Source organism: Aotus nancymaae, unplaced genomic scaffold (assembly GCF_030222135.1).
Source record: "Aotus nancymaae isolate 86718 unplaced genomic scaffold, 86718_ANA_hifiasm-v0.15.2.pri h1tg000033l, whole genome shotgun sequence".
NCBI classification, from domain to species: domain Eukaryota; kingdom Metazoa; phylum Chordata; class Mammalia; order Primates; family Aotidae; genus Aotus; species Aotus nancymaae.
Window position 1 is genome coordinate 8130925 of NW_026988447.1, and position 23944 is coordinate 8154868.

Genomic DNA, 23944 nt, shown 5'->3' on the forward strand with positions numbered 1-23944 from the left:
TCGCCCCAAGCAGATACTAAGTTACATGACAGCAGAGGTAGATTACCTTACCTATTTTGAATACTCTAGGACTTATTGCAGAGACCACACAGTAGGAGTGTGGTCAATGCAAGTTTCAATTAATGTCTGAAAAAACACTGAAACCTATAAAATAAGCAGAATAAGCCATAAATAAGCATGGAAAGGGCCCATGAAGCAAACCTCAATTTTAATGGCACTTCACTGTACGGCAGTTCCCACTGCCAGTACATTTTCTGTTGTAGATACAGTATCTTAACACACTTGTATGCCCAAATAATCAGACCCTAAAGTTCATGCATCAGAAGCCTCCACTCTCCAAAGAGTCTTTGTCCTAATCTCTCCAATTTCCAGCCTTGATTATCATCCTCCTATTGGCATCTTGAAAGTTCCTAGACTAATGGCTACCCTGGGCTTAATTTCCCTTCAACCTTACAGTCCCTACCTGGCCACCACATAAAAAAAAAAAAAAAAAAAAAAATGAAGAGATTCCTCTGCAAATGCTCTACATAAAAGATGTAGAAGGTTTTAAACTGTTAAAGCAATAACGATGCTGTTTATGATTAAATACGGTACACATGATTATTTCTATTAAAAGGCCCTTCCTTTGGGACGTCTATGATAAAATTGATTTTATTAAGAAAATCAAGTTACGCATTTCAATAGCAGTGATTTTTAAGACTGTGACCAACATAAATTCAAAGAAGAGTCTCAGTATAACAATAACGGTTCATGTCTTAAATATCTAGCATAGGCCAGATGCAGTGGCTCATGCCTATAATCCCAGAACTTTGAGAGGTCAAGGTGTGAGGAGTGCTTGAGGTCAGGAGTTTAAGACTAGGCTGAGCAACACAGCAAGACCCGATCTTTCCCCCTACCAAAAATTTCTTTTTTTCAAATCAGCAGGGCATACTGGCATGTGCCTGCAGTCCCAGTCACTTGGGAGGCTGAAGAGACAGGATGGCTTAAGTCCAGGAGGCTCTGGGCTTAAGGCCACAGTGAGCTAAGATTGCACCATTGCACTCAAGCCTAGATGACAGACTGAGACCCTGTCTCTTTAAAAACCAACCAAACAACAACAAAAAACTGGTGGTGGCTCACACCTGTGAGCCCAGTATTTTGGGAGGCCAAGGTGGGAGGATTACTTGAGGTCAGGAGTTTGAGACCAGTGCAGCCAACAAGGTGAAGCCTCATCTCCACTAAAAACACAAAACTTTGCAGAATGTGGTGGTAGGCACCTGTAATATCAACTACTTGGGAGGCTGAGGCACGAGAATTGCTTGAACATGGAAGGCAGAGGTTGCAATGAGCTGAGATCATGCCACTTCACTCCAGCCTGAGCAACAGAGCAAGACTCTGAAACCCCTCCCCACAAAATAAACATTGCATACTCTTTTATTTTTTCAAATAGATTTTTAAATCACTGATAAATTAGGAGAAAAAGACTCTATGAGTTAACATAAAACCTAGGTAAACTACCTCCTTCTCTAACAAATAATTTAAAGAGCTAGATGCACATTTAGAAATACAGTCTGAACCTATCTTTAATAAATTCCTAGCCTTCCAGAAGTCAGCAGCCAAAATATAATATACTGGTTCATTATTATATTGTGACTTTATTAGAAAATGTAGGCTTCATCATTCACAGAATGGGGTAATTTTAGGCAAAATTTTAAATTCCACAATTTCAAATTTTAAATTCCAAAATTGTAATATAAAAAATTACAATTTTTTAAACATACTGATTTAGGGCACTTAGGGGCAATGAAGATGGTCAATGTTTTCCTTCCCATTATGTACAACAGCGTAAAGCAAAGGTACATTAGAAAACCATTTCTAAAACTGCACCTTTAGATAATTTTCATCTGTTGCTTTCCAGCCCCACAGCTGTTGCAAATGATGCCTTTGAAAATATTATGTAGGAAAATCTCCTTCTTCTTACTACCCTCTGCCTGTCAACTATTTTAATAAATCATCCTACAATAACCAAGAGTGTAAGCAGCACCTCGTAAAGTTATATAGCACACAACCTTACAACACAGTGGCCACGACCGCTTCATAGACTTGAAAAAACACATCACAGTTTGCGCTGTTTCTATATTCACCTATGCCAAATATTCTCTCTGATCCCACACACTCCATTTTTAAATTACCTTTGCTAGCAATCTTCTGTTGATACAAAGAAACAGGAATTCATTTTAAGTAAGACTTTTAAGAAAACAATAACTATAAATTGTACCTTGCTTCGATACAAATTGTAATTCAAATAAGAGTTTAGCTCTATCTTAAGGCAACAATATATGTAACAACATAAAATACAAGGTCTTAGAGGCACTATATAAATATTAATGTTTCAAAACTTGACAAATTTCTAATAGATTAAAAATAAAACTCACAAAAACAACATTCATAATCACTGAAATTGCTTAAGTAGGGAAGAAGAGTGAGCAAGCTATCACTGACAACATAGGAATTCATAGGCTTACAAATCTTACCAAGGAACAATACTCATGTTTGAACAACCAAAGTAAAGGTACATACCCAAACAACTCTCATCTATCTAGAATGGTAACAAAAATGAAAGAAAAAAATTAGAAAAACATGAAATGCTGACTTAAATGTCAACTGAGGATTTCATAAGGCTAATTAAATCTGGAAGCCAAATGACAGGTTTTCTGTCATATATATCATCCTTTTCACCGGATGAAATCATGTGTTGAAACAATTTCAGAAGAATTAGTTAAAAATATAAAAAATGTTGTTCAAGATACTTTGGTACTTTCAAGGTGAATTACCCATCAAAACAAGCTGGCACTTTCAAGAGAATGTTCAGTTGAATTATTATACACTAATAACCAATTTCCAGGCTTACATGATAAAAAACATAGGGTGAAGAATCATCTGTGAACTAGTTGTTTTATGAAACTGGACTGTCAGTAATATCTAACCTATATGGAACCTCCACATTTTCTATTGAGGAAGAGAAATAGATATTGAATCACTAATGCCAATCTTTAGCATAATACCACTAACATCTTTCTCATTAAAACAATCTCAGTACTATTCCTAAGGCAACATCCCCAAAGGAAACAAACAACTTGGACAGTGCAAATGTCAGCAGGTGCAACATGAAGGAATAACCTATATATAGTACAAGCACTAGCTTGTCACTCAGTCTGAACCGCCATTCCCTTTTTCACCCTATTAAAGTACTAACTGGCAAGCATTTGACATGCAGCCAGAAAAAAGATAACTTATGTCATCTTTTAAAATAATCAGACATAGAGTCCAATGTTCTCAAGAAATAAGTCTGAACTGCAAGTCCTCTTTTTTCTAGGAGTTTTCTGAACATTAAGTTCCCTTTCCAGAAGTTAGAACAAGCTGTTACTTAACTAGCTGATAATGGTTGGTAGTCAAAGATGACCATTACTGGCTTCTTCACTGTTCTAGGGCTTCAATCTTACGGAGTTAGTTTGTACAACAGACTCTGTATTAAGATGATAATGCAGTCACAGTCAGTGATCTTTTTAAGACATAAATTTCAAATTACATTTGCTACAGCATTATTTGTAATAAAAAGTATCAAAAATGTATCCTTTAAAATTATTAACTACATTGTGGACATTCACATAACTGAATGTTAAATAGGCATTAAAAGTTATAAAGAGGAAGCACCGACCCAAGTTATGTCCACCTGCCAATTTTGCGATGGAAACGTGTCAGGGAAAGCTAGGTACCCCAGGGGTTGGAAAAACCACACTAGGAAAGAACTCGCATCAAAATCGGGACTGAAATACATTAACGTGAGTGACTCAGCTCGAGAAGTCTGATTATCAGGTATCATGGAGTCTGGCAAGATGGCTTCTCCCAAGAGCATACTGAAAGATGCACAGATGATGGCACAAATCCTGAAGGATGGGGGGGATTACAGAACATGAACCAGCAGTTATAAATCAGTTGTTGGAGTTTGCCTTCCTATATGTGACCACAATTCTAGATGATGCAAAAATTTCTTCAAGCCATGCTGTAAGAAAGCTACTGTTGATGCAGATGATGTGCGATTGGCAATCTAGTGCTGCACCCACCAGTCTTTTACCTCTCCTCCCCCAAGAGATTCCTTATTAGATATCACAAGGCAAAGAAATCAAACCCCTTTGCCATTAATCAAGCCATATTCAGATCCTAGATTGACACCTGATAGGTATTGCTTAACAGCTCCAAACTATAGGCTGAAATCTTTACAAAAAAAGGCATCAACTTCTGTGGGAAGAGTAACAGTCCCGCGGTTAAGTGTTGGTTCGGTTACTAGCAGACCAAGTACTCCCACACTAGGCACACCAACCCCACAGACCATGTCTGTTTCAACTAAAGTAGGGACTCCCATGTCCCTCATGGGGGCAAAGGTTTACAGTACAGATGCCTACACTTCACAGTCTCCATCTGTAAAAGCTTCAATTCCTGCAACATTCAGCAGTTCAGAATGTTCTGATCAATCTATCATTAATTGGGTCCAAAAACATTCTTATTACCACTAATATAGTGTCATCACAAAATACTGCCAATGAATCATCAAATGTATTGAAAAGAAAACATGAAGATGATGACAATGATAATTTATAATCTAGCCTTGGTGCATGTAACGTGTATAGTTGGTCTTGAATGCATCGTACTGATATTAAACATGCATGCTGGATGTTTTCAAGTTGTGTTTTAGAAAACTTTAATAATATTTAATGAGTAAATACAATTACCATACTTTTCAATTAAAAGTCTAAGAAAAATAAAGCTGTCATTCATTAATTTGAAAAAAAAAAGTTATAAAGAGTAAACCTTTTTATGAAGAGTTTTTAATATTACAAGGCAACACATATATTCTTTAACTGGAATAAGCAAGACATTAAATTGTATTTAAAGCGTGATCTTAAATACATGCAAATAAGTCTAGAGAAAAAATACTATTAAAGAATGATTATCTTGGATGAGAGGATTTTAGCTGATATTTTTTCTTCTCTTTATTTTTGAAAATGTATGTAGTAATTATTACTTTTTATATTAAATTATATGTAATTTTAAAAATATGCCAATGTTTAAATACTGTTTGCCAGCACCTTCTTTTAAGTTCTGAAATAGAGTCAGACAGAACCTCCAAAAAGGGACCAAAAAGTAGGTCCTGAGTCTGAAGGAGTGGAACAGTATTACAATTCCAATGGAGACGTCCCTGAAACAGAATTCCTAGAATTATTGAAGCTGGCTCACAGGGTCACTCCAGGCTTTCTAGGCAGATTTCCAGGAGGTACAACCACCTTCCATCCTGTATTACCAGAGTTTCTTCACTCATAAAATACAGGTAATATCTGTACCTACTTCAAAGGAGAGTTATGAAATTAAATTATTTAATATAGACAAAGCATTTAAAATGGTACCTGGTAAATGGGAAATACTGTAAAAGCGTAGTTATTTTGTCATCATTCTTTTATTACTATTATTTTTACCACTACAATTATCACTATCTCTATTACTACTATCACCACCACCAATGCTAGCCTCATTTCTAAGACTATTGCTACTACAGGAACAAAGAGGCAATAGAGCTTCCCTCCCTCATGGGACCATTTTCCAATGAGAATATGTTTGCCAATTTAACCTCAAAGAAGTAGAAGGGCAAAGAGGCATGAGAATTGCACCCGAGATTATTTTTAATTGGATGCAACGTGCCTCTGGCACTCCTTCACCAGCATTCTGGCCACCAAAGGCCCACCCTACTCGCGTCAACTACCACACCCAGGCTGATCTTTCTCTATAGTGTAAAATTACCTCTCCTTGTTTCAGACTCTGACCTTTTATAAAAATTTGTTCACATCTTAAAAATAGATTCTTAATATGACCCTGACTCATTCAGAATATTTATCAACAGGACATTTGAATATTTTTATTGAAGCGCTAAGTAGCAGAAAGTGGCAATCCCTATACTTTAATAAACTTAGTCAACTCAAATAAAATATTTTTTTACTAATTTAAAATAAAAATACTTAAAATTTTAAAACCTTTAGTGAAAATATTTATTTGCGAAAAGTACATAGAAACATAACTACTGAAACTCAGTGGCTGATATCCCTGGGGAACCTGAACCTAGGTAATTATGTATGTAACAGATGAGCCCTAACCCTTTCTGGCCACAACTGGTTGGAACGGAGGAATACATCCACCCCAACCCAGGCCAGTCAGATTGTATCCTGAAGAATCTAAAGACAGTACCAACACTGCAGTCAAACAATGTAAACATGAGGGACATAGGCCATAACTGAATCTTCAGCACATACAAGCCAAAGACACAGGGAGGAAGAAATTAACAGCCTTACAGAGCAGGAAGCCAATCCTCAGACAAATGCAAAAATGAAAGGCCATATGGTCTTGAGAAGCAAAAAAAGTCAATGAAAGTCCCTGGCTTTCCATTTCTAGTCCCATGCGGTCTTAAGGAACTTTCTTTGCCTCTCTTCAAATGTTTATGAGACTGCCTACTGTACTCAAGTTAGTCCCCCTTTATCTAAGCTATCTTGAGCCGATTTTATTCCCTAGGAGCAAATGTGCCCTCACCACAGCTGACATGATGATGTAACAAATGCACACGTCATCAGCATGTTTTCTGTTCTTGCCCTTTGTTAAATAGATTAAAACAGTGTATATAAAACAAAGTTATTTCATAAAGATTCATGCATCAACACCCCAAAGTACTGTCTTGCTTTGTATCCACAGAAGAGGATATAGGAAGAGAAATAAATTTTAGAAAATAATCAATTCTGCAAAAGAATTTTAAGTCTCACGGATAATCTATTATAGAATGTCTTTACCATACCTGCTTCTTGGAAGAAACATGGATTCCTTGATGAACACAGAACCAGAAAGAAGGATATACCAGCAGGTCCCAATATCATCAGGACTGAAAAGAAAAGGTAATAGAATCAGATTGTTACCTATAACAACAACAACAACAAATTAAAACATATAGCACAAAGTGAAGCACCTGCATTTTAAAATGATAAAGAACAATAGCATAAAACATATTCATAAAAATACCATTATTCAACTACTGGAATCATTTTTACAAATTATTTTCTATCCCTGAAATACACAAAAGATATTTATCAGTATTTTTAAATGTTTTAAATGTTTCTTAGACCTGCAGTACCTATCATTCTAAGTTTTATTTTTTACCTTCTTTGAACATGAAATACATTCACTTACTTCATAAAACGAAAAAATACCAAGAGCTATCAGTGAAACTTACTATTCCTAATCATTTTCCCTGTCTAGCAAGTTCTCACATTTCTCCACTATTTCTTCAGTATTCTTTTAGAACTTCTTTATGCATATGCACACAGTAACAAACATATATTCTTATCCCTTATCTTGTCACAAAGGAAATAATTGAGTAGAGTATGCTCTCTTTTAGGAGCACCCTCTACACAATTCTTTCTTTTGTGATAACTCTTAGAGATCTTTTCTTCAAAAGATGGCTTTCTTGAGCATTCTTTCTTACTGCTGTAGAACATTCCTTTCCATTGTATGAATGTGCCATATTTGACTTAAGCAACTCCCTACTGACAGTCATTTCTCACTGTTTTCAATTATTGGGTAATTATATAAACACAAATAAAAACTGCAATAGTATTTTGTACATACAGTAGTAGCTGAAAAATAAAGCCCCAGGAGGGCAACTGTTGGGTCTAGGAGCACATACACAGTAATCTTGTTAGATACTGTCAAAACGTCTTCCACAGGTAGTTAGCGATTTATATGCTAGCCTACTTCCCCACAACCTTACTAATGTAAGTTTGTTATAATTTAATAAATACTGAAAAATTGTTATATGGAAGGCTTTTCTGGATGTTTAGGATATGTCAGGGAACAACAACAGAAAGATCCCTGCCCTCATGGAGATTATATTCAAGTCTCATTGAGAAGCCATTTGAACAAAAGAGATGAGTTAGCCACGGGGATCCTGAAGGGATCAGCATTCCAGGCAAAAGGCAGGAAGGATCAGGAGTGTGGTGGAAAGGCCGTGTACTGCCACTGCCTCACAAGGTCAGGGTAACTGAGGTGCTTCTGGATTTTTTGCCAATTTGCTTGGTGAAAATAATATCTCAACTTAATTTTTTTTTCATTTGTTTTTCTTATAAGACCATCTTTTTTATGTTCATGAGTCATTTGTATTTCTGTTTTGTAAAAATCACTTCATAACTTTTAACTAAGTCTCTATTAATTGTGAGGTTTTTTTTTTGAGCTGGGCACAGTGGCTCACACTTGTAATCCCAACACTTTGGGAGGCCCAGGCAGGCAGATCACATGAGGTCAGGAGTTTAAGACTAGACTGGCAAACATGGTGAAACCCCGTCTCTACTAAAATTACAAAAAAATTAGCCAGCATGGTGGCTCATTCCTGTAATCCCAGCTACTTGGGAGGTTGAGGCAGAAGAAATGCTTGAACCCAGGAGGTGGAGGTTGCAGTGAGCTGAGATTGCGCTATTGCACTCTAGTCTGACATGGGTGAGAGACTCTGTCTCTAAAAAAAAATGAGTTTTTAAAACTTTCTCAGGCACTTTATAAAAACTGGCCTTCTGAAAACATGGGCTGTGAATACCTTTTCCCCAAGTGTGCGGCTTACCCTTGGACTTGGTTTATGGTGCTTTCTGCCATGTCTAAGTTATTTTATCGTGTATAGTCAATTGCATCAAATTTATTAGTTAGTATACAAACTCAGCTACTATTAAAACAAAAATCTAAACATAACAGTGGCATAACCAAGGAGGAAGTTCATTTTTCTCTCACACACACAATAGTCTGAACATTAGAAATACAAGACTGATAAGGTGTTTCCATGACATTGGGAAGCCACACTCTATTTTGTGGCTCAGCCGTCCTCAACCATGGCTTCCATTTATATTCTAGGGTGGCAGGTCCAAATCTCACCACCACATCCACGTTCCAGTCAATGGGAGGAGTAGAAAAGAAACACAGAGCACACCCCTTTCTTTCAAGAGTAACAACATGGATGGTGCATACCATGTTCCTCTCAGATACCAATGACCCATATGCATACTGTAAAAGGTTATCTTCAGCAATTTTTGCCAAGTCTTTGTTTTGTTTGGTTTCTGGATTGTGTCATTAAAAAGTTTTTAGAAGACACTAAATTATATTTACAACTCTGATTAATTACATTACTTAATAATGTCAATTACTATCACCTAATCACTTTCACTGTGCTAACTGCTTCCAAAGTGAATCAGCAGTTGAATATCTTTCCCTGCAAGTCCATTCTTCACCAAATTCATGACTACTTAGCTCAATAGCAATGCCTTAAGAAATACAAAGGAAAAGCATTGTTAAATAAGAGTTTCGTTTGAATGCAGAACCATAAAAATAAAATGATTTCTCAAGTGAAAATGCAAAGTACTTCAAAGAATAATTCATATTTTTGTCTCCTCGATTTTTAATCATTACCTCTTGCAACCAGCAATCATTTGCGAAATGGTTTGTGAAAAGAAAAAAACTTATTTGTCTTTATTGATATGACAGCATTATTCTTAAATTCTGATTTAGGCCAAGTAAGAATGTTATTCCAGACTCAAAACTAGTTTAATAATTTTTAAATAACAAATGGTAAAACATTAAAATAGGAAAAAAAATTCTGTAAACTTTTAAAAATCTGTTTTTATAATGTTCCCTTTATCTCACACACACACACACACACACACAAAAAGGTTGGCCCAAGGAAGTAAAATCTAGAAAAATAGGAAATTAAGGTAGATCACCACTTCCTAACTATGTGGCCTTGGGCAAGTTACTAGAGCAGCTGCAAGGATTAAATGAAAAAATGATCATTAAATGCAAATAATTATTCAGTAACAAAGAAGAGCATTAACATGTTAAAAGTACAAAAAATGGCACCACGATGTAGATTAATTGTGACAGAGAACATAACAAACATTAGCTGGCTTTTCAATTATTTCATGTCTGTCAACTCTGAAGGCAAAAATAACAGAGACAAATTAAGGACAGGGCTTATAAACTCAGCTCTCCTGGCACTGATAATAAAACACACATGAAGTGAAAGGCAACCAAGGTTCAAAGTCGATAAAATACTGTGGCAGTGAATGCTCTGATATCCTTAACACCCATCGATTAGCCTATATTTAGGGTTGACTCTTTATGTCAGGAAATCCATGAGAAAGATTTGAGGATGTGAAGGTAAGTGGTAATCTCTACCACTTATTATAATTTTGTTTATCTGATAGACAGGCTGTTTCTCTACATTCTCAAAAGAATCCAAAGTTAACATGCAAGAGCGATATTTGCTTTAGTAGGCATTTGCAGAGAATGACCATTCAATCATCATTTACTAAATTCATGAGCATTTACCATATGCCAGGCCACATACGATAACCAAAATTTCTTCGAGTTGTCTCTTCTAAGGATTCAGATTTTGTAAAAATAAGTTAATTAGAACTAAGAATACAAAAAACAGTGAATCTTATTTTACAGATGTTCTGGAAATAGTTGTAAGCTAGAAAAATCCTTCTCTCCTCCCTCCTACCCATCCCCTACAGAATTTATGTTTAGTTCCTGTTATGAAAATTCCTTTCTGTGAGGTGTCTCCATCAAAATCTGTTTTATTTAGTCTTACTAGTCCAGAAAATTCCCCTTACTTTAGTAGAAAGCACTGTACTAATCATGCTTACTCTTTTCACTTACAATTATGCCTCAGGCAGGCAGTGTTTCAGTGTGGGGTACAATGTGCTTCCCCTTCAAGATCTGCAAACACTTCCTTTCCACAGTGCAGCTGTTACTGGAGGGGTTTTTACAGCATTTTTACATGTGTATGTAAAAATGGAAAAGTGATGGCTTTTTTTTTTTTAAGAAAAATGAAACTGAAATTATAAAAATAGTACTTAGTAGTAACAGTAGTAAATTTTTCAATACTTAGAGAGTATGCAAATTGAGAGCTCACTTCCAGGTAATAAAGCTGGTTAAGAGAAGACTGACAATAGTAATAATAGCACAGGCAGTGCCCAACTTCCAATGGTCCGACAAGCTTTCTCCTCTTTACGACGCACTCAACTCGTACCAAACGATTCTGCTTTTCACTTTCAGTACAATATTCAAAAAATTACATGAGGTACTCAACAGTTTGTTATAAAATAGGCTTTGTATTAAAAGATCCTGCCCAACTGTAGGCTAATTTAAGTGTTCTGAGCATGTTTACATTAGGCTAAGCGTATGTGTCAGTTCTCTCTCTGCCATAAATAACTGCCTGGGATTGGGTAACTTGAAAAGAGGTTTAATTGGCTCACAGTTCCGCAGGCTGTAAGAAGCACGGCTGGGGAGGCCTCAGGAAACTTACAATCATGGGGGAAGGCAAAGGGGAAGCAAGCACTTCTTACCATGGCGGAGCAGGAAAGAGAGCGGAGAGAGAAGTGCTACACATACTTAAACAACCAGAACTCATGAGTACTCATCCACTATCACAAGAGCAGCAAGGGGAAATCTGCCCCACAATCCAATTACCTCCCACCAGGTCCCTCCCTCAACACTAAGGACAACAATTCCACACAAGATTTGGGTGGGGACACAGAGCCAAATCTTATCATTAGGCTAAGCAATGATGTTCAGTAAGCTATATGCATTAACTGCATTTTCACTTAGGGTATTTTCAACATATAGTGGGTTTATTGGGATGAAATCACATTGTAATTCAAGGAGTAGGTGTAGTGGTAGTAATAAGAAGAAGTATCTATGATTAACACTAAGATTCTATTCTATCCAGTAGTTCTCAAGCTTTGATAGGCAAACGAATCACCTAAGATGTTAATTTAAAATGCATCTATCCCACCCATTTCCCCAGCTTCTGATCATTAGATGGGAGATCCATCAAAGTGACTTTTAAACAAATGTCCTGGATGATTCTTATGTATGGGGCTTGCCAACTTTGAAAAAGTTTCAGAAAAATGGTCTTGATATGAAGTTCCAAAAGGAGCAAATGGAAGGAAAAAAAAGTACAACTTTATCAATATCCATGCAATTAGGTATGTGCATTGTATTAAAAAGTGCTATTTTAATTTTTCTCAAATAATTGCTTTTTTTTCTTTTAATTATGAGCAAAGGAGCCCCTTCAAGGTTTGCTGAAATAGTAATGCTTAATCTTGAAAGAATCCTGATTGATTTCTAAATAATCTGTCTGACACCACCAGTACTAGGCAGAAAAGAGAAATCCAGACTAAAGAGGTTCATACAGGAACACAGTACTTGAAAGTCTCTCTAATCAGCCAAATGTATGCTTAGAGAAGACATAATTCTTCTTAGAATCTCAGAATTTGACCAAAGGATCATGAGTTAGGAACCACAATGGACAACTGATTTGATTTCAATACAATGAAATCAAACCCTACAATCGACAAAACAAAAGTCACAAAAGTCCTGGTATATAATAAGGCACTTTAAAAGTTTCCTGTTTCTGTTTTTCATCAACAGGAAGGAAATTAATAACGCCAAACAAAACAAAATACAAACAGACCTTATAAAATGATCAGTTCACCTTTCAGTGTAAACAGAAAGCCTCTGAGGCAATCAGAACTGCATGATCCCCGCTCAGCATTATCCCAACTCTAAACCAAGAATAATGGGCAAGAGGGAAATATTTGATCTGACCCCCTCCTCTCCCACCTTTCTTCTTACTACCCCTCAACATAACCCACTGCTCCTGACTGGCTGCTTTCCTTCTGTTCCTTCCAACTCTGCCACGCTGTTCAAGATGTTTAACTCTCTCCATCCACTGTACCTTAAGATATGGCTCAAACACTACTTTAAGAAAATCTCTCACTCACTGTTTTCCAAACTCTAAAAAACTTATCCCATCTAATTTCATTGTTTTATGTTTCTCTCTAACAACTTCTTACTCCTGAGTATCTTCCTCCAACTACAATGAACTATCCCTTTAAGGTAGACATCAGCCACCTGGCATCATGCCTAGTAGAAACTGGGCAACGTTTCAGTAATCATTTGCTCAGGTAAATCAGAACAGATGACATCCTTCTGCTGAACCCCCATGGTCCTTCAGAGGAAAAAGTGCAGACCCCTGGCACAGCCCATGAGGGAAGGAGGAAAAGGCTGCGCAAAGAGTGCAGGTTCCAGAGTGCAGGTTCTGGAGCACAGATTCCTTCTTTCACACTAGCCATGTGATCCTGGTAAAGTCAAATTCTGAGATTCTAGTTCCTCAACTGCAAAATGGAAGACATTGGTATCTTGTTCACAGAGCTCCTTTTATTTGATGAAACTATATATAAAGAACCTTGCATGACGGTTAGAAAAAAATACTAGTTCTCTTCATCTCCTTTCCTCTTTTGTAATTGTCTCTGAAAAGAACAACCTTCAGCTTTGCTTTCTGCTCCCAACCCCAACATTCCTTATGCTGTAAACTTATCCTGTTCAGCCAGGCCACACACTTTTTTCCACCTATGCCATAAAGGTTTTGAACAAACCTGCTGTCTAGCTTCTAAATAGTATATATCCTCTTGTAAATGTATTACTCATCCTTCTAGCTCCAGGTTAACTATCACCTCCTCTGAGAAGTGTTTTGGTATATTACAAGGAAAGTGAGTCGTTTTCTTCCAGCTTCCCAGAACTCTGTGTACATGCTCATGTGAAGCAGGTGCCAGAGTGTCATAATTATTTACATTAGGAGTTTCTCCCCAATAGTTATTCAACTCCTCTAACTCTTAAGTACCCCCAATATATACACTACATAATGCTTGACTGGCACTCAGATATTTCCTTAGTAAGTAAATTAATGAACTGAATAGACAGGAACCCAGGTAAGGTATTAAAGTGTCTGAAGTCAAAGATGTGAACTTCAGTTTACCAGTAAATGGAAAAATGGAGCCAGGATCTAAGAGCCTCCTTGGCAATATCCTAGAGATCCACAAGGTGGCACTCTCTCCATGGGAAAGAGCTGTGTGTGCTGCTTCCACATTCTCATTTAAGGAGGCAGCCAGTAAGTTATCAAGTTGAAGCTGACAAGGGGATTCAAAGACCTACTAAGTCCAAAGACAACTGATTAAATCAGCAAAGACAATTATTAGAGGGCAAGAAAGTGACTGTGAAAATGCTACTTCATTCAGCTGTTAATACAATGTGAAAACTAAAGGGGGGCCCAGTCAGCCAAAAAGATTGCTCATGGTAGCCTGGCACAGTGGCTCATCTGAGGTCAGGAGTTTGAGACCAGCCTGGCCAACAGGGTGAAACCCTCGTCTATACTACAAATACAAAAATTAGCAGGGCATGGTGGCGGGCGTCTGTAGTCCCAGCTACTCGCAGGGCTGAGGCAGGAGATTTGTTTAAACCCAGGAGGCAGAGGTTGCATTGAGCCAAGATTGCACCACTGCACTCCAGCCTGGGCAACAACAGCAAAACTCCATCTCAAAAAAAAAAAAAAAAAAAAAAAAAAGCCAAGGGGGACTGACAAAACAGAGTGGCGGGGACTGACAAAACAGAGTGGCAGTTTCTGGGGAGGTGGCTGTGGGCAAAGGATGCTGAGCCTAGCATGGCCATCAGCTCAAAACAAGGCTCCCAACAGCCACAAACATGGGCATCTAAGTTTTGGGGGGGTTTTGTGGGGTGGAGAAGCAACAAATAGAAACAGAAAGAATGGTACCCATGCAGAATCTAAGCAATCTGGAATCAGAAGTTAGTGCTTTCCCAGATAATCCTGACAAAATATGGAACAGGGAGGATGTATGGGCTACAAGAGGAGACTTCCTCCCTCTTTAGCAGAGCAAGTGCAATATGGCATGGGCCGAGCCTGAAGCGGCCCAGGGAGTGAGGAAGCTCCTCTGAATGTTTCATATGGGCAGCATTAACAAGGTCATTAAAACAGAGAAGCAAAAGGACGGCAACTGCTTTGTGAATAAGAATAGGTAAGATGAGCACAGGCAAAATGTCCACAAATAGTGGCTGAGATGAGCACATGACACGGCTATCACAGATGGGTTCGGCACAACTGAGAACCACGTATAGCATCAAATACCAATTTTGGTGTTATTTTGGAAAGGTCACTTTATACTATCCAGGATGTAATACCACAGAGTATCACATTCAAATGACAAAGCTGTTGGCAACTGGAGAAAAGGTGACAGGAATCATCACCTAAGGCTATTGGTCCCATGTCTATAAAACAAGAAAGGGAAATAAAATGAAGACTAATAAAGGTTCCAATAACTACTTGGGGACAAAAAGGAATTCCAGAGGGCCAGCCACCCATGACAAAAAAATAGAAAAACACCTTTATTTTCCTGTATCTGCTGTCTCACCAATACCAGCCAACCAAAAGATAAAGAGACATCTTCCCAAGCTTCTCCCTCTTCACAGTCTATCATCACGTTCTGTGGGTTGCCCTCCCAAGTCTCTATCGAAGCCCTTTGCTAAAGTTCAGGGTTCCATTTTTGCTCACCTACATTGCTGTTATTATACAGGCTTTTGGCCAGCTTAGACTTGTGCGCTCAAATATATGATTATGCCAAAAAAACAGTGAAAATTACTTATTTATAACAAATTATCCTCTATCCCTCTATAGGCGTCCAGCAGACAGTTGAGATCAGAGGTTTTCAATATCAAGAGCCCTTGGGATTTCAAGGTGTCCAAACCTCTTTCAACCATAATAGCTACTGCTGTTGGGCTGAACAGGATTTTCTATGAACAAAGTGTTCCACAGCTTCAAAAAAATAAGTTCTAACAATGGCCCCCTTCCAATACACAGATGGCTTTCTAGATACACAATAATTTTAATCTTTCTCACAAATACATTACATCATTTCTGTTACTAGATTTATTACAATTTAAAAATTATTTGTATATTTTTACTCCTCTGATGGAGTGCTAAGCTACAAGCTGAAAGACAAAGTCTGTATTATTTATTTCTGTATAGCCAAATGGCACGAAGTAAGCTCACTAGATAAATTAATGCAAAACATCACAGTAAATGACCCTAACAATGATATCATGACAAAAGAAATATGAAGTGCATGTACTAAAACATGAAGTATACGCCAAATTTTAGAAGAAGCCCTAACCAGAGTTAAGGGCTGAGGCATTTACATTTTCTACTATTGGAATAGCGAGATTTTATTATAAAATGGTATCATTCATAATAGTTATGCGTAAATATATCAATTATATATAAATTCCCACAATATGAAAACAAATGACATTTTTTAAGTAGAGGGTAATTTTTGTTCTATTTCTTAAAAGTTATAAATTGTGAGGAAATTACTTCATTTATAATTAAAAACTCTGAAGAAACAAAACACCATTTTAAGATTTTTTAAAAATCCTTATTTTCCAATCAATAGCAATTACAAGGAATTGCAAACAACAAACAGGAAAAGTCAGTAAGATCAGTAAGAACTCTGAAAACTGATGAAAATATTAAAGACATTTCCTCTATATGAAAATAAAGGGGACACTGCAGACATCCTTTTTTTTTTTTTAACTAGCAGGGTAACCAATTTAAACTACTAAAGAATCAATATAGCCAGATATTCTATAGGCTCATTAATGTCATCATTTTTTTCATAATTTATTATTTTTATTGTTTTTAAGACAAGGTCTCACTGTCGCCCAGTCTGGAGTGTGGTGGTGCACTCTTGGCTCATTGCAACCTCTGCCTCCTAGGCTCAAGTGACCGTCCCACCTCAACCTCCTGAGTAGCGCTGGGACTACAGGAATGCGCCACCACACTGGATAATTTTTGTATTTTTTTAAAGATGGGATTGTGCCATTTTGCCCAGACTGGTGTCAAACTCCGGGGCTCAAGCAAGCCACCCACCTCAGCCTCCCAAGTGCTGGGATTACAGGCATGAGCCACTCTGCCTGGCCCAATCATTCTTAAATTTATAAAATTCATTTTTACAATGAAAAGGAGTAAAACATTGGGAGTTATGAAGTTATTCAATAAACATTAAATGAAAGGAAAAATACCAATACAAACTGTGTGTGTGTGTGTGTGTGTGTGTGTGTGTGTGTATAAAATAATACATCAAATCGACAATTCGGCTATACTGAGGGTAAAGAAATAGATCCAAGGGCTCAAGGAACAATTTATCACATATTATAAAAGAACTAAGCTGAAAATTTGACTCTTTTGGAAACTACTGATGGGTTATGAAATGCGTCTTTTAGATTCATATGCTGTAATTTCATCTTCATAAGAAACCTGTTCTTTACCTAGAGTAACCTGGGTCTCAGAAAAATTAAAGGTAACTTATACACACTCAGAGGCAGAGTCAAATTCAAAGCTAAATCTGCCTCACTTCAGAACATAGGAGTCCCTACAGCAAGAAACTGGAACGCCTCTGCAAAACACTTTACAGCACCACTAACCCTTATATCAGAAAGGATCTAAAAAGCAAGCTGTATTTTTCCCCTATATCTTACACCCTAAACAGGTTTTTATTCACTTTTATTCACTAAGCAGTTTCATAGAAAATTGATACAAAGAATCCGACACTTGCTGATGTGTAACCAGCCATTTTATTAGGAAGTTAGACCATAATGAAGGTCTTTATCTACAGATCAAAGGAGTTCCTTCTTTTGAAGAGAAAATTGGAAAAAAAAATAATCACTGGGAACAAACTAAATGCAAATTTTCATGGTAGGCATGAGAATGCAAACTCAAACATAAGCATAGTCCCCACCCTCATGGAGATTACAGATTAACTGTATTTTTAACAATGTTTTCATTTAAATACTCTTCTGTTCAACATAAAAATAAAACATTTTCATTTAAATATAGTAATATAAAAATATCATTGTCAAGAAGCCTTAAAGGATCTCCATACATACATAAAACAGTCCTTCTTAAGTATCTGTATGGGCATGAGTGTGCATGTGCGAGGGCTTGCATTTTCATACTTACATTCCATGCAAAGGCTAAGTCTTTAAAGATGCCATTTTTCAAATAAATTAAAACCTTTGGTTTCATCTTTTTTTTATTTGTTGAGACAGGGTCTCAGTTGCCCAGGCTCAACCTCAGCTCACTGCAAACTCCGCTTCTGGGGCTCAAGCGATACTCATGGCTCAGCCTTCTGAGTAGCTGGGATTACAGGCACATGCCACCATGCCAGGCTAATTTTCATATTTTTAGTAGAGACGGGGTTTCACCATGTTGCCCAGACTGATCTTGAACTCCTGGCCTCAAGTGATCCACCCGCCTTGGCCTCCCAAAGTGCTGGGATTACACGTGTGAGCCACCACGCCCAGCCACCATTTTTTATGTCCACATACAAGCATAATAAAATTATGGATAGAAAAATACTTCCAAATGGTGGTTACATCTTGCTGGGTAAAAACAGAAGAGGCTGGCTCTTTATGGTGGCTCACACCTGTAATCCCAACACTTTGGTAGGCCAAGGTGGGTGGATCACTTGAGGTGAGGAGTTTGAGACCATTCTGGCCAATATGTACTACAACTACAAAATTTAGCCGGGTATGGTGGTACATGCCTGTAATCCCAGCAACTCGGGAGGCTGAGGCACAAGAATGGCTTGAACCAGCGAAGTGAGGACTGCAGTGAGCCAAGATCACGCCACTGCACTCCAGCCTGGGCAACAGAGCTAGACTCTGTCTCAAGAAAAAAAAAAATAGTAAGATTTGCAGTATTTTGCTTCCTGGAGTGGGGGTTGGGGGACTATAAAAATGACCTAAGTAGTAGATTAGAGCTTTTGTAATAATTTTAAAACAATTTACCATGATGTAAAATAAAACAAAATCTTGGTCACATCAGGAAGGAAAAAAATAGTTTAATAATTGGATATAAGTAAGAGAGGCAAAGGAACAACTTCAGGATGGAAGGCATTGTGGCACACTTAGGGTCCGGTTTAAGGTCTTAGACACAGGGCAGGAAGAAGAGCCGGAAGATACAAACAAGAACAAAAATAACTACACCATACAGGCAAAAAGACATCCCTTCCTCTTAGAGGCAGGAGTGGGACAACAGGTAAATGCAGATATAGATAAATTAGGGTATTTGAGACCAAGAGCAAACTTGAGGCAGAGTTCACTGGAGGAGGTGTGGGAAAGCAGAAAGGGGACAGAGATGGATGAGCAGCCTCACAGAGTAGTGGGAATAGCTGCTGTGAAAACACAAAGCCAAGTCAACAACTGCAGACTGCTAACAGCAACAAGAGCTCAGCTGAGGCTTGCAGTTCTAAATTGCACTTACAGATTTAAATGAAAATGCTTTAAAAGACCCAATAGGCCTCAATGCAGCTCTTTTATGGAGAACAATTTCCTCTCCTGGAATAGAGAAAGATAAACCCCTTTACAAAGTGCTATGAACACTCTTTTGTAAACCAAAGCATTCAGTCCGATATGTATGTGGAAAACAGGCAGTGAGATGCAGAGTTACACTTATTTATAGTGTGGGCATGTGTATGTGTGGACACTTAAACTTCTGCAATGGTTGAATTTCTAAGCCAAAAGTACTGAGCACGTTAAATGTAATTATATACTAAACGATATTTCTGTTTCACTTCACTATTTGTGAAGATGGCTAGCCATTTAAAAACAAAAACAAAAAAAATGTTTTAAAAAAAAAAGTAGATCAGACAGTTTCTAGGCTGTGCTATGAAGAAAGACCCAGGTTCAATTAATTTTTCCAGAGAACAAATTCCCAACTTCTTACTGGAGATACGCTGCAACTTTTACTATTTATCCAGTGTTTTTACATGTATGTTTCTCATTTCAGATTAAATTCTTCAATAAAGACAAATGTAAGCTGAGGTCCCTCTGGTGAGGAATATATATTATCCACCTCAGTACTCCCACAACCAGCAAAATACTTAACAGTGTAGATAATAAAGGAAAAGGAGGCAGAAATTACCTGACAGTCTTTTCCATTTTGTAAAGCTGAGCTAATTTTCTCTAACTTTCTAATGCAAACAAATACAATATGATTCTAAATGGGCAACTCTCAATTTTAAAAATGCAATCTTATCAGAATCACAACGTTCCCCCCATCTCAATACAATTTAAAATGGCATTTTTGTCATCTTGGTCGTTCATGTTAAAGCAGTAACACCACTGGAGCTAGAGCATCACTATCATAATTTCTTCCTAACAAACATTTAGAGCAACTAAAATATTGGAAAACGAAAATGTAAATCATCAAAACAGTGATGAGAATGACAATGATGCCGGCACTAATGTGCTTGTGCACTTATTCTGACACATTGCTCTAAGCGCTCGGTACAGGTTACTGCATCTCATCCTCATGCCAACTCTGATGAGTAGGAGCTATTATTATCGGTTCCACATTATAGGTGAGAAAAATGAGGTACAGAGGTAGATCAAAAGAGTGTTATATTTACCTGGTGAAATTATTAAAACCATAAACTTAGAAGGCACCAACACACAAACATAATAAGGAAAATGACTACTCTGCTCATCTCTTGGTCATAAAACCAAAGTCTGAAAGCCTTTGATATTTCTGACTGCACTGTGCTCTTTAAGTTCAAGGAAGAACAAGAACAAACAAATCATTTCCCCACAAGTTATAAGAACAGGTCCCAAAAAGAGGAGTACTATTATTAAGTTTATCACAGATTTATATATAACACAAATACAACAATTTTTTAATTTTCAAGACTGAACTCACACAAATTCTAAGTGCAGAAACATGCCTGTTTAAGGATCATGAAAAAAATAATTCAATTACATTTCATCACAAGATTGGCCAAATGCTAGAAATCTGATTATGTAAATCTACAATTAGTCTCTGAATTTTTGGTCTTATGATCATGATTTGTCGAATATCCGAAGACTTCTCATCACTTACTAACACTGTTGCCTACTTCTAACTAGTCAAATATGGGCAGTTGCTACAATCAACTCTACAGAGTGGAATACATTCAAATTTAGGATTACCTAAAACCTGGCTTTACATTACTGGCACAGCTCACATGCACTATCTAAATCTTTACCTTAAAAAAAAAAAAAAAAAAAAAAAAAGGTATGTTTGAAGACACTGTAATCTACCTTCAATTTAAATAAGTAAATAATAATTGTTAGGCAGTCATAATGTAGCATGAGCTGCCAGTGGGTTTCAGTTGCCACTTTAGGAGAACAGGTTGGGGCAGGGAGAGTGTGTTAAGTTTACCCCAGCATATACATAAGCATTATCATTTTTCATAATGACAATACATGAAAAGGGTCAGAAAATGCTGGTGACTAGGATAAGAGCTATGGCTGCAGAATCACAAAGTCGGGCCTCAAATCTTTGTCCCACGTTAGGCAGTGGGAGTTTGGGCAAGTTCTTTATCATCTCAAAGCCTCAGTCTGTGTGTACAGCTGGGATGACAACAAGAAGTACCTCACAACATACCCATGAGGAATAACTAAATCAACGCACATAAATCACTTACTAGAGTAAATGGGGCATAGGAAGTGCTTGTTAAATGTCGGCTATCACCTCATCATCATTGACACTGCCCAAACCATGTTTCAGAAGAAGACAAAATATTAGAAAGCTGATGTTTATTATCACTAGACTGCTTCAATAAATGCCAGTAATACAATTCAGACATCTCCATCCCTGTTATTTGTATATCCATTCCACTGACAGCTTTTTATTGTTTCCAAAATAACTTTATTTACATCTTCATTTCTTCAAGAATAAGTATGTTAAGAGCACTTGCCTCTGCTGTTAATTTTATCATTATCAAATATGTCTTGATTATTTATGACTCTGTATTTGGTGTAGGTTCTTTTAAGCTTGAAATGGATATTTACGATTGCCTGCTGAAGAGGTCCTAGATGTCACAGTTTCATATGTTGCAACCTCAGATTCATCCTAGATTCTATCTACCTGTATCTCCTTCTAAAATCCATCATCCCTGACTCCTCCATTCCTTCAGTCTTTGCCTCAGATTAAGTACCTACCACCTCCTATTGCTGTAACTATTTCCTTACTGATCTCTTTGTCCAGACAATCTATCTAACCTACCCTTCATGTTTCCATACAATCACAAGTATTATCTTCAAGGGGACAGGTAGACAGGCAGGGTTGGAAACATGTGATCACATCATTTTGCTGCCTGAAGACCAGACTCCAAGCTACTATTAAGAGAGGATTAAAGAAAATCAACAATCACAATGAATAAACTCTAGATTTTGATTCAAATAAATAAGCTGCTTAAAAAAAATTGAGACAAAAACTTTGAATATTTTCATGATATTAAAGACTTGATAATATTGTGTTTAAGGTTTTTTAAAGCCATTATCTTTTAGAGATACATATCATAATAATATGGGTGGACTGATAGCTATCTGGAACTTACTTCAAAATCATCCAGTTGGAGCTGGGAGGGGAGAGTAAGAAATGAAACACAATTGGCCATGAGTTTGCCATAAGTATTTGGGAGTCTGTGATACCACTGTGTCAAATATTGTGAGTGTCTCTAATTTTCCATAACATGTTATTTAGGAGGGAAAAAAATCTCCTGAAGAAACCAGGACCTGAATTGCCAGAATAATCCAGACCAGTTTTTATGCAACACGTTCTTGACCAAATATGACTGTAGCCTGCATCTTCTCTCGACTCACTACCCTGACCCACACCACAGGCCAGGTGGACTAAACTTGCCACGATGTTCAAAACATCAGGCCAGGCCCTCCACCTCTCTGTGTCCCGGCACATACTGTTCTTTCTGCCTAAAAAGTCTCTGCAGCCTCCTGGCCTCACCTTTGAGACCTAGTTCCACAGCCCCTTCACTGAGGCTCTCCCCATGTTCTTCATACGCTCCCTTGCACTTCTTCCACCCTTAGTACATACCTACACTAGCACAATTATTTTGGTTTGTTTCTGTTGTTTTCCTTGTATTTTATTTCTACCTCCCTCACCAGATTACGAACTCCTTAAGGGCAGAAGCTGTGATTTATTTATTTCAATAAATATTCCCTATAAGAAGTCTGGAAGGTAGTAATTTTTTAATAAGCGCTTTGAAAAACAGAGACTCAACACAACAACAGTCATGGCAAACATTATTTAAACAAAATAATATGTCTAGTAAATAATTTATGTATCCTTAATATGTCAATATTTATCTACTACATATTCTTTTTTTTGGAGATGAGTCCCACCCTGTCGCCCAGGCTGGAGTGCAGTGGCGTAATCCCGGCTCACTGCAACCTCTGCCTCCAGGGTTCAAGTGATTCTCCTGCCTCAGCCTCCTGAGTAGCTGGGATTACAGATGTCTGCCACCACATCCAGCTAATTTTTTGTATTTTAGTAAAGACGGGGTTTCACGGTGTTGCCCAGGCTGGTCTTGAACTCCTGACCACATGATCCACCCACTTAGGCCTCCCAAAGTGCTGGGATTACAGGCATGAGCCACCGCGCCGGGCCCTACTATATATTCTTTGAAAATTAGTTGTCTTTTCTTAAGGAATATCTTGCACATTTCAAAACAAATATTATCCAAGGATGAAATTGTACCTAAAGGGATGTGGGCAGCTTATTTTCCTGTTTCTGAAAGAAGTATAAACTAAAATATGGCCTTTATGCTATCTTCACATCTCATCTAGTGTGGCTATGGGAAAATATGTTTTGTTCTGTTGGAAAAACTGTGTACTATTTCTTAATTCATAATAAAAATGTCAAAATGCTCTATAATATGAACTAGTATCTTTGACCCACATATGAAGGATACAAGTACAGACACAAATGTGAACTTATCAGGAAAGAACTGTAAACTTTTATTTTATGACAGGAAACAGATAAAATGTTTCCCGTTTCTCAACTAAGAAAAATAAGTTAGTACTGACTTAGCCAGCTGTTACTAACACTCCTTTGATATCTTAAGAAAATTCAGTCCCTGGATTA

General features: G+C 37.4%; 1 protein-coding gene and 1 pseudogene across 7 annotated transcripts in view; one reads left to right on the forward strand and one right to left on the reverse strand.

Annotated features, from left to right (window-relative positions):
• Positions 1–23944, reverse strand: part of RAPGEF2 (Rap guanine nucleotide exchange factor 2) — a 262303-nt gene that overhangs the window by 144109 nt on the left and 94250 nt on the right. For all 7 annotated transcript variants that reach the window (XM_064383780.1, XM_064383779.1, XM_064383781.1 and 4 more), the window contains one exon: positions 6872–6955. In XM_064383780.1, coding sequence (XP_064239850.1) covers positions 6872–6955 — 84 coding nt within the window. The remainder of the gene's footprint in view (positions 1–6871; positions 6956–23944) is intronic.
• On the forward strand, positions 3861–4638 carry LOC135277721 (transcription initiation factor TFIID subunit 9-like; annotated as a pseudogene).